Below are 13847 nucleotides of genomic sequence, written 5' to 3'. Positions count from 1 at the left end.
TAATATCTGTTTCTTAATTTAGTGAAAAGACAAGATGAAGACTACGATGAACAAGTTGAGGAGTCATTACAAGATGAAGTAAGTTGGTTTGGGGAGTTTTTCCACTCATAAAACACCAGGATGGAAATACATTAAACGGATATGCTGTGCTACTCGGTTAAAGCACAGCGCATCTTATTTCTTCCTGGAAGAATGTTCTGTTACCATATTCCTTGAAAACTTCCAGTAAGAAACGGATCGCGCTACATGTATGAATTAAAAAATACAAAAGGTTTCCTTGTTCAGTATACTGGAAGAAGTAGTTTAGGATATAGCTCTTCATTTTCATCCTCTCAAACAACTCTCAGATGACTTTAAATAGCGTGCCATCAGATGCTGTATCAGTGATAGTCTAAGGCTTTGCCCTGCTGACTTGCTTTTCCTTTGTGCCTTATGACCTAAGTGGCTTTTAAATTTGAACATACCTCTGATACGTAGATCTCTGACGTGTCAGGTCAGGAGCTTGTCTCAGAAAGAATAGACCTAAAGTAGTTTCAAAAGAGAACACCAGGGCGAATAGCTGCCGTATAATGTGTTTGCTTAGGAGAGAACACTAAAGTGACTGCTTATCTACTAAGATACTGGACTGACTTCTTAGTTTGAAGTGGAGATGACTATGGAAGAGATACAGTTCTATTAAATCAATATTGCTATGGAGAGAGTAATAAAGAACAATAAATCACTGTTGTTTAAAACATGAGGCGTAAAGGATACTCTGTAAATTTAAGGACTAGGGAATTTTTTTGCCTCAAGCTTCACACCTGAACTATGTAAAGTTGAATTGTGAAGCTTGTTTACATGAGTTTAACTTTCTATACAGACTCCAGAATATATCTTAACAGACCATGCACCCATATGTAAATACTTCCTTAAATGACCATGCAGTTCTTGAGCCCCTTTCCTTTTCGAACATTAAGCCCGTTCAAAAGGATAGATTTCTGGCACCTACATATTGCTTGGGATCAAAAAATAACAGAACTTCAGTTCTGAGCCAAGAGCCTTTCCTGATTTTTCTCCCTTTCTTATTTGCAATGTTTACTGTTCATTCTGGTAGATGGTGAGTTAGGCAGTTTGATATCTTTTTTTCTTATGTGTCACTCTATGCTGATAATGAGAGAAAATGCTAGCAGTTTCAGAAAAGCTGAATCCATATTCTGCAACAGAGTTGCAAGGCATTTTAAAAAATGCTTTAATTTATACTTGACCTTGCTGATATGTTTTTCTAAAGACCGCAAGGAAGACTTTTCTGCATTACCCTGTGAAAGTAGGAGTGGGACCAGAATGTTACGTGCCATATGGACAGAATTAACATATGGTAATGAGTAACATTTGGATATACACTTTTGTTCCCAGGATATATTCATTGTAGCCCTTACCTCAAGGCAGCAGAAATATAGAGGACAAAAGTAATGGAAGATATTCAAACAGTAGTTTCAGTAAGATACCCAGATACAGCCCTAGCTTAGGCAGTAACTAAACTGCTGATTTGATAGAGGGTAGGAGAAGGCATACACTAAGCAAGTGTTATGCTATTCCCCTGAGCATCAGTAACCAGACAGTACTAGGCCAGGTGGACCTTGTGGTGTCCTGCAGCAGTTCTCTACCTCTGTTTTCATTTGTGTGTATGTTCCAGAGTTACTGCTTGAATTGTGCCTTGATAATGCAGAACTTGTCTAACCAGGGAAGGTTTAAATATCCAGTTGTGGGAAGCTGCCTGTTGTGTGAGAAATACTTGCTAATTTCTCAATAGGGACCAGAAACTAGCTGTATTCTGTTTTCCCGGCCTGTTAAAGTATCAACTGATTAAGGGAGTAGAAGAGAACTTGCTTTAAAACAAGGTTAAAGCGTTTTCACAACACAAGCTTGTCCAGGGAGCAATCCTCACTTGCAGATATAACATCAGTTTATAGCTGGATCTGAGCTAAGGATCTTTACTTCATCAGTTTCATGAATTAACTGGGCAAGGTGAAAAATGAAGTTAAGTGATAAGAGGAGAGGTTTAATATTCCTTATGTTTTTGCCACAACCTTCTGTCACAAAGACAGTTGTCCATTTACTTTTCAATGCAGGCTTGTTACAGTATCTGTCAGGTACAGAAGAGGAAAAGGGCCCTCTGAAAAGGGAATCCATTGAAGCAGTAAATCTGTGCAAGACACTGTGTCTTGGTAAAATTTTCTGTCCCTGAAACAAACCTTCAAGTCTTAGGCAATTGACTGCTACCAATCAACACGCATTTTTAAGAAAGATAAAAAGGAGGACCCTGGGAGCTACCAACCAGTCTCACTCTGTGCCCAGTAAGATTTTTCCCTGCCATGGAACAGATTTTCCTGGAAGCTATGTCAAGGCACACGGAAGACAGAGAGCTGATTAGAGACAGCTAATGTGGCTTCACAGTGGGCAAATAATGCCTGACTAATCTAGTGGCTTCTGTGATGGGGTGACTGTGTTGGATTAAGGAAGATGAACTGATGCCATCTGTCTTGACTTCTGTAAGGCCTTGGACATGGTCCCACAAAACATCTTTGTCACTAAATTGGAGAGAGATGGATTTGATGGATGGATTACTTTGTGGATAAGGAATTGGCAGGCTGGCTGTGTCCAGAGAGTTGCATTCAGTGGTTCAATATCCAAATGGAGATCAGTAACAAGGGGTGTCCCTTGGGTGTGTATTGGGACCAGTGCTGTTTAATATCTTTATTAATGACATAGTAGTAAAACTGAGTGCCCCCTCAGCAAGTTTGCAGATGACACCAAGCTGAGTGGTGCAGCTGATGCACTTGAGGGAAGGGATGCCATCCAGAGGGACCTGGACAGGCTTGAGAGGTGGGGCAGTTCCCAGTATCAGTAAAGACCGGAGGACAAATGAATTGAGAGCAGCCCTGTGGAGAAGAACTCGTGGATACTGGTGGATGAAAGAATTGCACATAAGCTGGCAATGTGTGCTCACAGCTCAAAAAGCAAATTGTATCCTGGGCTGCATCAAAAGAAGCGTGGCCAGCAGGTGGAGGAGGTGATTCCCCCTCTCTGCTCTTGTGAGACCCCACCTGAGCATCCAGCTCTGGGGTCCCCAGTACAAGAAAGACATGGACCCATTTGACGAGGGCCACAAAAATGATCAGAGGACTGGAGCACCTCTCCTACGAAGACAGGCTGAGAGTTGCCATTGTTTGGCCTGGAGAAGGGAAGGCTCCAGGGGGACCTCATTGCAGTCTTTCCACATATAAAGAGGGCTCCTGTGAAAGATGGAGAGAGACCTTTTACCAGGGCCTGTAATGACAGGGCAAGGGGCAAGTTTTAAACTAGAAGAGGGTGGGTTTAGATTGAACATAAGGGAGAATTTTTTCACGGTGAGGCACTGGAACAGGTTGCCAAGAGAAGCTGTGGAAGTGCTCAAGGTCAGGTTGGATGGGGCTTTGAGCAACCTAGTTGCTGGTCTAGCGAAAGGTGTCCCTGCCCATCGCAGGCGGGGTTGGACTAAATGATCTTTCAAAGTCCTTTCCAACCCAAACCATTTTCTGATTGTCATTCTGTGATTAGAACAAGAGCTGAAAAACAGTGGACTTAAAAAGATTGGTTTTACAAAACCAAATCATTAAACAACTGTATTCCATTAGTTTAGAGACCTTAGTGTTTCGTGTGACTTCCACTATTTTAAAGATCCTTAGTCTTAATGTGGGTTGTATCCTTCTCCTACCAGGATGACAGTGACGTTTATATTTTGACTAAAGTATCGGACATTTTGCACTCAATATTCAGCAGTTATAAGGAGAAGGTACTGCCGTGGTTTGAAAGGCTACTTCCGCTAATTGTCAACCTAATTGTAAGTACCTTGCTTTCTTTTAATTTGACTTTGATTACTTTTTCCTGATGTGTTAATAGGCCTTCTGTCTGGAATCTTAGAGAGCTTGGTAGATAGAATGTAGCAATTATTATTTTACAAAATAGAGTCAGTTAAAGGTTTATTCTGCATGAAGTACGAAGTTGGTACCCTGTGCCTTTTGAAGAGCTGCGCTGCTGTGCTACTACTTATTTCTGTGTTGCAAGACCCAGGATGATTGACACACAACTATTTTGAGAAATTTAACTTACCTGAGAGTGACTGATACTCTCTAAAATGGATTTCAAGAAGAGGGCCAAAAAAGTGTTGCGGAATAGCGGAAAACTGAGATAATAATGTATAAGTAATGGTGTGTGTAAAGGCTTTAGCCTAAAATCATTGTCCTTTTAATTAATTCAGGTATTCACCTGGATTTGGTATTGCTTATGGTATTGCTGCAAGTATCACTACAGAAAATTATGTGTTTGTAGGATTAAATTTAATCCAGAAAGATTTTAATAAAAATACTAGACCGTTGTTACTGTTACTGTTCTGTTGATATAATTGTGGACTGTACAAACATTACCAGTTTTAAGGTGGCTTAAATGTTACTTGTTTTCGATGCAGTGTCCACATAGGCCATGGCCAGACAGGCAGTGGGGGCTGTGCATTTTTGATGATATTGTAGAGCACTGCAGCCCCTCCTCGTTCAAGTATGCTGAATACTTCCTGAGGCCAATGCTACAGTCAATATGTGACAACAGCCCGGAGGTTAGGCAAGCAGCTGCCTACGGTGTTGGAGTTATGGCACAGTTCGGTGGGGACAGCTATCGTCCTTTTTGCACAGGTACGCACTTGTGTCTGATAAAACTATTTGAATGTGAGATTCTGGGGGAGAGGGGGCGGGAAATAATTAAAACCTGCTTGTCTTCTGGTTAATGAGGTCTCTCTCCTTTGGCAGCGACATAGGTTGCCAGTATAACCTGTGTGGCAGAGTGGTGATGATTAGTAAAGTACCTGAATTCCTTGGGCTTGTAATGATGTTCTGCTTAGTAGAGTTTGTTGCAACACTTACTGCTTAGTGAACTTAATGTACACATTTTTTAAAAAATACGGTCTGACATGCAAATGTTCATTTCATAAAAAATAGCTTTCTGGTGCACACCTGTCTCATAGTTGTTCTTTATTAGGACTGATGTGGTTACACATGAATGCAAAACCCTTCGGATGTCTGGAAGAGTTATACAAGTGACCTGTATTAAGAAGTAGCCTAGAATAGAGTTAATATGGCTTTTTGCTTTCCCATTATATAAAAAGGAGCCTAATTTCTATAACTAAGAAATGAAATTAGTATGATAATGCCTATCAGAAACACTTTTCTTTCTGAATGTCTTGAGTTTCTTTAAAACTTAAAATTAGTCTTGAATTTAAAGAAATTATTGTCTGCAGACAAAATTGTCATCTTGCCAACCAGCAAAGTTAATTCTGCACACTAAATAGCAACCCTTAGCAGAGGTTTTTCCTTTTTAAAGAAATTATTTAATGAGCTGTTTCAAATATGTATTTCACATGTATCTTGAATGAAAACTGAATTAAATTATGTAAGAAAATAAGAACCATGCAATTGTGGTAAGTTAGGGCTTTAACACCAGTTTTGCCTGCATCAATAGATGTAATTTTCACTGTTACTGTAAATGTAACAGTGACAATCAAGATCAGGTGTCCTAAAAAAAAAAAAGAGAAAAGCAGAGAGGGGAGACACTGCAATGAAACACTAAGAGCCTTAATTTTTTTAATTGTCTAGAAAAATAATTCCTAAGAAGTGGTGGGGTTTTTTGTGAACTTTTCCGTAAGGTTTTTGTGTCTTGTCCCAAGAATAAAGTAGAGGCTGAGGTCAAGGCAGTTCTAATTTTGGAGTTTTGGGGGTTCTTAGTATCTGTTGAAGTCTCATCTTATTTTTCATTCATTAGATTTTACCTTGGCCCACTTGAACTTTGCAACAACTTTGATCCTTTTCTATGTATTTGGACAAATAAGCCTTGATTAAACTCAGACACTTGGCTTTTCCTTTACTTGGATGTTTATATCAAAGAACCTTTTTACTTTACGGCATATAGCTTATTAGCAGGCACCTCAAAAGTATTTTAAATTATTTTGTATGTACATGAAAGAACTTTATGATTCATTTTAATAGATGAAGGTGTGCTGTGATTAGAAGCAAAGTAAATCCGTGGCATGAGAAGCTTTCTACCCCATAGGTTTTACTATCTTCTCTGAAAACATCATGTTTGTGAGCTTTTATTTATAATTCAATTTCTTTACTGATTAATATATAGCACTGGCATATTGTTCTATTGCTAGTTTGTAGCAGTATGTAAAGAACTCGAGGCTGTTCAGAAAAAGCAGATGTATTATGAGCGTTTTTGGCAGTTGAAAAAAATACAGGACTACAGGGAGAACTTGTAAATGGCACAAGAGCTACGTTATGATGAAACAAAAAGAATTAAAAATAGAATGAGTAAAGAGCAAAGAAATAAGACTGAAGGAACAACTACAGCAGATCAGTAACTTTCTAAATGGGGTTACAAGTTATGTGACTGTCAATGTTGCTTCTGTTTCTTATGTTGGAAGAATATCGGCTATTTTCTGTGAATATTATCAATTAACTGCATGTGTTTCTTCCTAAACCGTATCGTTGGCCTCAAAACTTTTGGTGGTACAAGACGTCAGAGCAGTTAGTCCTTGGAAAAAAACCACAGATATTACAGAATATGGTCTTTTATAGTCAAAAGGAGTTTTTAGGGATTATCTACCACAATATGTGTGAGAATAGATCTGTTTTCTAGGCAAGAAGGAAACTTGTCTAAGCTAAGCTGTAGGGAGGATGCTATGCTGATTCATTTTGACACCTTCCTACGGCTCTTCCAGTTGCAAGGACACACACACCTACAGTCATCCATTAGTATTAAGGAGTATGAGGTAACACATGAGATTTAACTTCAGCAGTCATGAAAAACTGAGGTGTAAAAGGCAGACTCAGTTTTATTGGACACTGTAGTCTTATATCGAATTCGGCTTTGAGAAGAGTCCAGCGTTGTTACCCTGCGTTCAATACACAAGCTAGTGTGCCTGATGACCAGCGTTTCTGCAGTGCTGTAATGTTTATTAGCCCCATCAAAGTATCCTTGTCTAGCTGAAGGTTAATCATATTTTTCCATAGCAGCTGAATTTTTCAGAAACCTGATTCAGTGAAGTTAATACAGCGAGTGTCATTGTGTATTCCTTAACTGCAAAGCTGCTACTTACTCATCAAAATGAAGTAGTGTGAGATCTCGCTTTTCCTGAGGAGTTATTTTGGAGTGTGCTTTCTGCACAATTCCACAACCTGTTTTCTGTGCTGATACAGAATTTCACAGCTTTAGCATTATATTTTTAGCAGAAGAACACAAAGACAATTGTTCCTGCATGCCTGTAGAGTGCTCTGAAGTCTGCGTAGACACTAGTAACTAAAAACAAGATAGAAATGTTAATGTTGAATTGTGCATGTGGTTACCTCCATGACTACTAAAAATAAAATATAATTGCTATTAACCTAGCAAGATTTTTTCCTTGATGTTTGATTTTTATGATCTAAACTGTGCCAGGTGGATTCACCAGGGGTTACTCCTATGAGCTTTCCCTAGTGTATCTTGTAGTGGTGGGAGGTGTGTATGTACATATGTATTTTTATATATATGTGCACAGAAGCAATAGATGTACAGCAGGCATACACTGTAGACATGCACAACAGTCCAAATTAATGTGAATGTCACTGTATTGGTGCTTTTCATCATCTTCTGTTTATAGAACCTGTTAGATTAAAAAGATAATGCTTGTTATCTATGTTTTTACTATAAATTACCCTGTCTTGTATGCTGTAGATTGCATAACTCCAATTGAGAGACACAAAGATATTTTTTTCTTTCTTCTGAATTTATAAAGCAGATCCAGACTTTTCCAGTAACTGTTTTCTTGTGTTTCCTTGCATAGCTATATCTATCTGTTTGTTTTTCATAGGATTATTGAGCAGGGAGGCATCTAATAGTGGGACATTGCGATGACTGGATTTTGGTGGCTGGGCCACAAAAAAAAAAAAAAAATCCCATTTTTAATACCTGCAGTAGTCTTTTGTAGAATTTTTAATATAATATAACTTAAAATTGTGCATTAAACCTTTTTTCTTGTGTTGTTTAACAATTAGAGGCGCTTCCATTGCTGGTGAGGGTCATTCAGTCACCAGATGCCAAAACCAAAGAAAATGTCAATGCAACGGAGAATTGCATTTCAGCGGTAGGAAAGATAATGAAGTTCAAGCCTGACTGTGTAAATGTTGAAGAAGTCCTGCCGCACTGGTTATCATGGCTTCCACTTCATGAAGATAAAGAAGAAGCTGTCCATACTTTTAATTATCTGTGTGACTTAATTGAGAGGTAAGGCAGTCTTGAGATTCATGCAGAAAGTAAGCCTGTTCACAGCTTCTTTCCTTGCATTTTCCAAAAACCGAGAAACTGCCAGGTGTTCATCTGTGTATGCTTTAGAGAAGATAATTTGGAATGTCAGAACCGAGCCTTTCACGACATTATTGCTGTTTTTATAAACAGTCAATGTTCTCATCCTGACTAATGTCTGTATGGCTTGGAAAAATTCCTGACTCCTTTGAATGTACATGATGGGAAATGATCAGCTGGGAACTTTACAGAAAATTTCAGGAAAATTTTTGATACTCTGCTTACATATCAGCACTAATAACTGATCAGGGCTTTTTACTGAAGAGCAGCACACATGCCCTTGCAGCCTTCTTTTCATAACCTTTTAAAGTAGCTTTGCACCTTTTTGCTTTCCAAAAGCTTGAGTATCAGCAAAATGAAGTGAGAAGTCATACACATAAATTCATGGTACGGTGCTGTCTCCCTTAGTAAGTTTGCAGTGATGATTTCAGCTATTATTGAAAGTGTCTTGGTCCAACAGAAGATAATTGTTCTAGTGTGGGCACAAGTTGCGCTTCAGAATTTAGTGGAAGAATGTCAGCTTCTGAAACATTATGTAGTGGCCATGTTCTGGCTGACACTGCATTATATCTTAGAAAAATAGAAGGGAAATAGCTTGGATTTTATACAGTCCTTTTACTATGTGAATCCCATGTATCTCTGGGTGCTTTAGTAAGGCAAGGTCTCAAAATGGAAGGTGGCAACGTATGTCCCTAGACTGATAATAGTACAGTTGTGCAGGGGCACCATAATAATGTGCCTTGTATGTATTTACACACCTGTACAGGAGTCAGGAATCCCAGTGCTAGCACGCTGTTGTACCGAGCTGTGTGCAGGCGGTTCAGCCTTGCTACGTACTTCTCTGGAGCTCTGTCAGTCCTGCGTGCGCAGCCTCTGCGTTCCAGCAGTGGTAGGTGGCGGGCTGGAAGTAGGTTGTGTTTTCCACTGAGATCCCGGCTTGCCAGTACTTCGCTACTCCAACGCTTGGCTGGGACAGAGGCAGCAGAACTGTTTACTTGCTGTGTCAGTGCTGGCATAGAAGTCACTGGTGGTGCTCCTGACACAACCTCCTCCCCCTTGCAGCACTGAGAGGAATAAGCGCTTTTAGGCAGAGTATTTTTGTCACAGTATTTACAGTTCCATCTGCATGGACCTCAACTGTTCTGTAAAGTTCAGAACTTCTTCCTGATAAAGTGTGGGCTGATTAAAGAATCAGCTGGTTAAATATTAACAGGAGAGGGAACATTCTGTCAGCAGGCAACAAAGCTATTGCATACTTAGTCAGCTGAGTGAAACTTCGATGTAAATAAGCAGCTTTAGAATAAGATATTTCAAAATCACTCAGCTTGCATGTAAAGGACTGACGTGAATATTTTTTTTAGTTAGACATTAATCGTTGTAATATATGTTTTGATTGTAACAGCAACAACCCAGTTGTCCTTGGTCCCAACAACTCTAACCTTCCCAGAATATTTGGTATAATTGCGGATGGTGAAATTCATGAAGCTATTAAACATGAAGATCCATGTACCAAGCGGTTGGCTAATGTTGTTCGCCAAGTGCAGGTAAATAAACACTTGCTTAGGTACGAAGGGAGTATTTAGAATCTACTTTGAGAAGCAACCAAACTATTAAACCGATTCTGAAAGCCTTGTCTCCTTAGAGAATAACGCTTCAACCAGTGATCTTGGAGATCCTTGGATGTTCCTTGAACCGTTAATGATAGAACTTGGTAACATTTGCACTTGAATGAAGTCTGTCTCTTTTGGTAAACTTCAGAAACTTACCAGTTAAAAAAAAAAAAAGTTTTTAAGATAATATGCAGCTAGACAGTTAACATACTAGCCAGTATTAGGTGTTTGTGGTTTGGGGTTTTTTCTGAGCCAGAAATTAAAATCTAGAGGTGTCTGCCTATCTCTGTATCAGTGAACTGTACTGCAGGATTTGATCCACCATGTGGTTCCTGTAAGGGTCCCCAGCACTCTGTGGTGACTTACTAATATAGCAGAGGCTTGGGATCTTTGCTAGACACTAAGTGCAAACCACAAGTAATTTTACTACTGCCCTCTTTAATCCAGTGCAAATACCGGCGGCTGTTCAATGTTTTCCCTACCTTTGGGGAACTGCCTCGAGGTTCACTTCCTTTATGCCATAATGAGTCTTACGGTGATGGGTGATGGGTATGTCCAAGTATTTAAGCTGCATCTCTCTACAGTGTTTGAAGTGATAGTGGTCATACAGCAGGGCTGGTCCGGGGGCAGATGTTATCGGGTACATCTGTCATACTTGACAGTTGCAGCACCTAATGGTAGAGAGTAGTGTGCCTGGCAAGCACATAGCTTATAAAAGCGTGTAGAGGATTTGGAGCAGCAGCTGTTCAGTTACTGTTCGTTCTACCCGGCGTGCTTTGGCAAAACTCAGGTTCAAGAATTTTAGGAATACTTGATTTTGGAAAGGATTCACTTGGATGAGTGTATCAGCCTGTGAGATCCGTTACGTGTGGTAGAATATGATTTGTTAAAACAAGTAAAGGAACAAAAAGAATGAAATCAAGCAAAGTTTCAAAGTGAAAGGGTACAAGTGGCTGCTCTAGATTCAGGCTAACGGGTGTGAATCTTTGCTGTTAGTACTTAAAGTCTGGGTACGGAATTTTACATTACGGTATGCTAATGCATTTGCTCACTTTACCTTAAATGCTCAAGGTTAGTTGAATTTTATTTTTTAAATACAATGGCACATACATGTATTAGTCGTGTATAGCAAAGTCTTGTTTTGGCCAGGAATGGTAGGAACTTTAATATGGAAACGAGACTTCTGCATTGTTAAATGATTTACCTTCAGACTGTGGGGGGAAAAATCTTAAAGGTCATGTGTTTTTTTTAAAAACCACAATTTTAGCATACTGTAATGAATCCTGTCTCTCTTCACACATAGTACTTTGACTTTAGTAAATGTTTTATAGCATGGTAGGAACTTTAAAGGCTGTATAGTTGCTTACAGTCTGCCTGCTGCTGCTTCCCAGATTCTAGGCAAAAGACCTTTTTTTTTTTTTTTTTTTTTTTTATGACCTCAGTAAGCTGTTCCACTGCCAGCATCTGACATGAGCAACATTATGGTCATAGTTAGTTAGAATTAAACATAAACTTTTCTCCTCATGATTAGGCATTGTCAGGCCAGAAATATTTCAGTGTAGAGTGTCAACTTAAATGTGTGTCAGAAATGCTGGAAGAGAACATTTAATTCTGCAGTATTCCATTATACATTGAGAATCTGTAATTCCTCATATTATTTAAAACTAAAAACACAAGCCCAAACTCAAGGACTTTATTTGAAAATTCTTACAAATTCCATGAATCTATTTTACTTTGATTTTTTTTTAACGTGTGTGAGAAAAGGGCTTCATAACAGAGCTGAACATAAAATACACCAAAGATAAAACAATTTTTTTTTATTTACTTCAAGTATAGTGCTGTTGCAAAAGCCAATCTAAAGACCTAGAGCCAGTCACCTGCAATTTTTTTCTGTCCTTGTCCTTCTGAAGAAAGCAGGATCCCAGTTGCTTCCAGCTTCTATTGACAAGTGAATAAATACTTTTCCCAACCTTTTTTAATTTTCAGCATTTTCTGGTACTGTTTAGAACCAGTCCCTACTGACGGTGACTTTAAAAGCCAGTGTGTCAGCTGAGGGCTTTGGTAACACAGATGAGGTATACTGAGGGGCAGGCGAGCGTGGGTTTGCACTTACCTGGCTAGATGCTATGTATGTTGTCTTCTCTCCAGGAAATAATTTACCATTCCTTTCACTAAGGAGTAATGCCGTGTGCTGGCATAGAGTTTTGCACATACACACACAGTGTATGTGGCATGTCACGCTGTAATTGCAGCACTCCCTTCCTCTGAATGCGGTGCTGGTGCACCAGTGCCCAAAAGATACTCTCACATTTGGGCATGGTTCAGTTCTGCCTGAACGTTGATCTTGTAACAGCAGTGCAAAACAGAACAAATGGTTTAGGCTACAGTTAAGAGTGTCAATTGTCATTTGACCCACTTAGTTGTAGGAAGTTTCCAGGAGTTTCAAATCAATTACTCTGCTGCTGTTGAACCAGAGTGTGCCTCTGCTGAGCATTTTAGAGCATCTCCTGCTGAACCTCTGTAGGAATGTGTATAACTGAAGATTTCAGTCTGTTCTTGCCGGCATGTATGTTGCAGCACTAAGCCCAGTGAATGTTGAGCTTTGTAAACATAAGAAAGTTTAGCATGTGCCTTAGAAGCTTGTCAGCCTGCATAAAGACAACTTCTCGTTTGTTTTCTAGACATCTGGAGGACTGTGGACAGAATGCATATCACAGCTCAATGCAGATCAACAGGCAGCCATACAGGAGCTCCTGAACTCTGCTTGAAGGGCCTTAATTATCATCTGCAAGAAAACTAACTCCAAATAAACGTTTACCCTATTGTTTAGGTTTCTTTTGTTTCTTTTTTGAGTAAAACCAGAACTGTAGTGCGTGTAGGCCATTCTTCTGCAACCTACAGGCAGTGGCAGCAGGAAGAAGCATTCTTTCAGAACGGTGTTTAAATCGGTTTCTATCCCACAACACGGAAGAAGTTTCCTGTAAACCCTACAATAGCACTGAAGAGTATTTTTTTAATGGTATAAGCCATCCATACGATGGTGAAAGGGAAACAAGTTGAATTTTCTCATTAGACATAATGAATTAAGAAACAGCTTTAAGACCTTCAGCAGTAGATGTATATACGTTATAACAGATAAACGTTTCTCTACATCTAGTGTTAATTGTATTAATTGGAGTGTGAGTCTTTGTAGGGTAGAAAGTGTCCTTCTGCCCAACAAGTTAGTAGATCAAAAGATGAAAAACTGAAGACAAACATCGAGCATGAAGACCTCATTGATCGCACTTTCAGATTCCCAAAAACAACTTGTACAGTGACTCAATGAGGAAAGCTGTTCAGCTTCCAGCCCTTGAATGTGAAGTCTCTTTGGCATGTCTGACAGTATCTCATTCACTCCTCAATAAATGACATTGAAACACAAGAAGCTTGTGTAGAAGTTCAGTGATGTGTGGTTCTTTTTATTTCCTCTTGTGAAAAGATGCAAGTAACAAACTATACAAGTCATGATTATATATTTAAAACTTTGTAAATTGTTGCCTATTACAGATTTTATGCATTTTTGTTTCTTTTTAACAAATTTTTCACCCGTGTAGAATGGAAACTTAATGGTGTTCCTTTTATGACAGTAAATTTACATATCTTGACTTAAAAATGTTTTTCATGTTCAGATGAAAATGTAGTGTCGTTCCGGCTGCAAGTGTGCAACGTGATCTGGCAGATACTGTTACAGAGTCTGTGTTTTGTTTAAAACAATCATGTAATTGATAGCCTGACCTGAAAGTACCAAAAAACTTTTCAGGTCCTTTTGGTGCTGCAAGAGCAATACATCATTTA

The 13847-nt window shown here is 39.1% G+C and overlaps 1 protein-coding gene across 1 annotated transcript in view; it reads left to right on the top strand.

Moving 5' to 3' along the window:
• The window catches only part of IPO5 (importin 5), a 44962-nt gene extending 31508 nt beyond the window's left edge, over positions 1–13454 (top strand). Inside the window, exons 21-26 of the mRNA XM_055801959.1 lie at positions 23–78; positions 3737–3859; positions 4484–4703; positions 8097–8325; positions 9806–9947; positions 12695–13454. Coding sequence (XP_055657934.1) covers positions 23–78; positions 3737–3859; positions 4484–4703; positions 8097–8325; positions 9806–9947; positions 12695–12781 — 857 coding nt within the window. The 3' untranslated portion in view covers positions 12782–13454. The remainder of the gene's footprint in view (positions 1–22; positions 79–3736; positions 3860–4483; positions 4704–8096; positions 8326–9805; positions 9948–12694) is intronic.
• The last annotated feature ends 393 nt before the right edge of the window (positions 13455–13847 follow it).

The sequence above is a fragment of the Falco peregrinus genome, chromosome 4, assembly GCF_023634155.1.
Source record: "Falco peregrinus isolate bFalPer1 chromosome 4, bFalPer1.pri, whole genome shotgun sequence".
In the NCBI taxonomy this organism is placed as follows: Eukaryota; Metazoa; Chordata; class Aves; order Falconiformes; family Falconidae; genus Falco; species Falco peregrinus.
The sequence above is the reverse complement of the archived record's forward strand: the minus strand, read 5'-3'. Positions and strand labels throughout refer to the sequence as shown.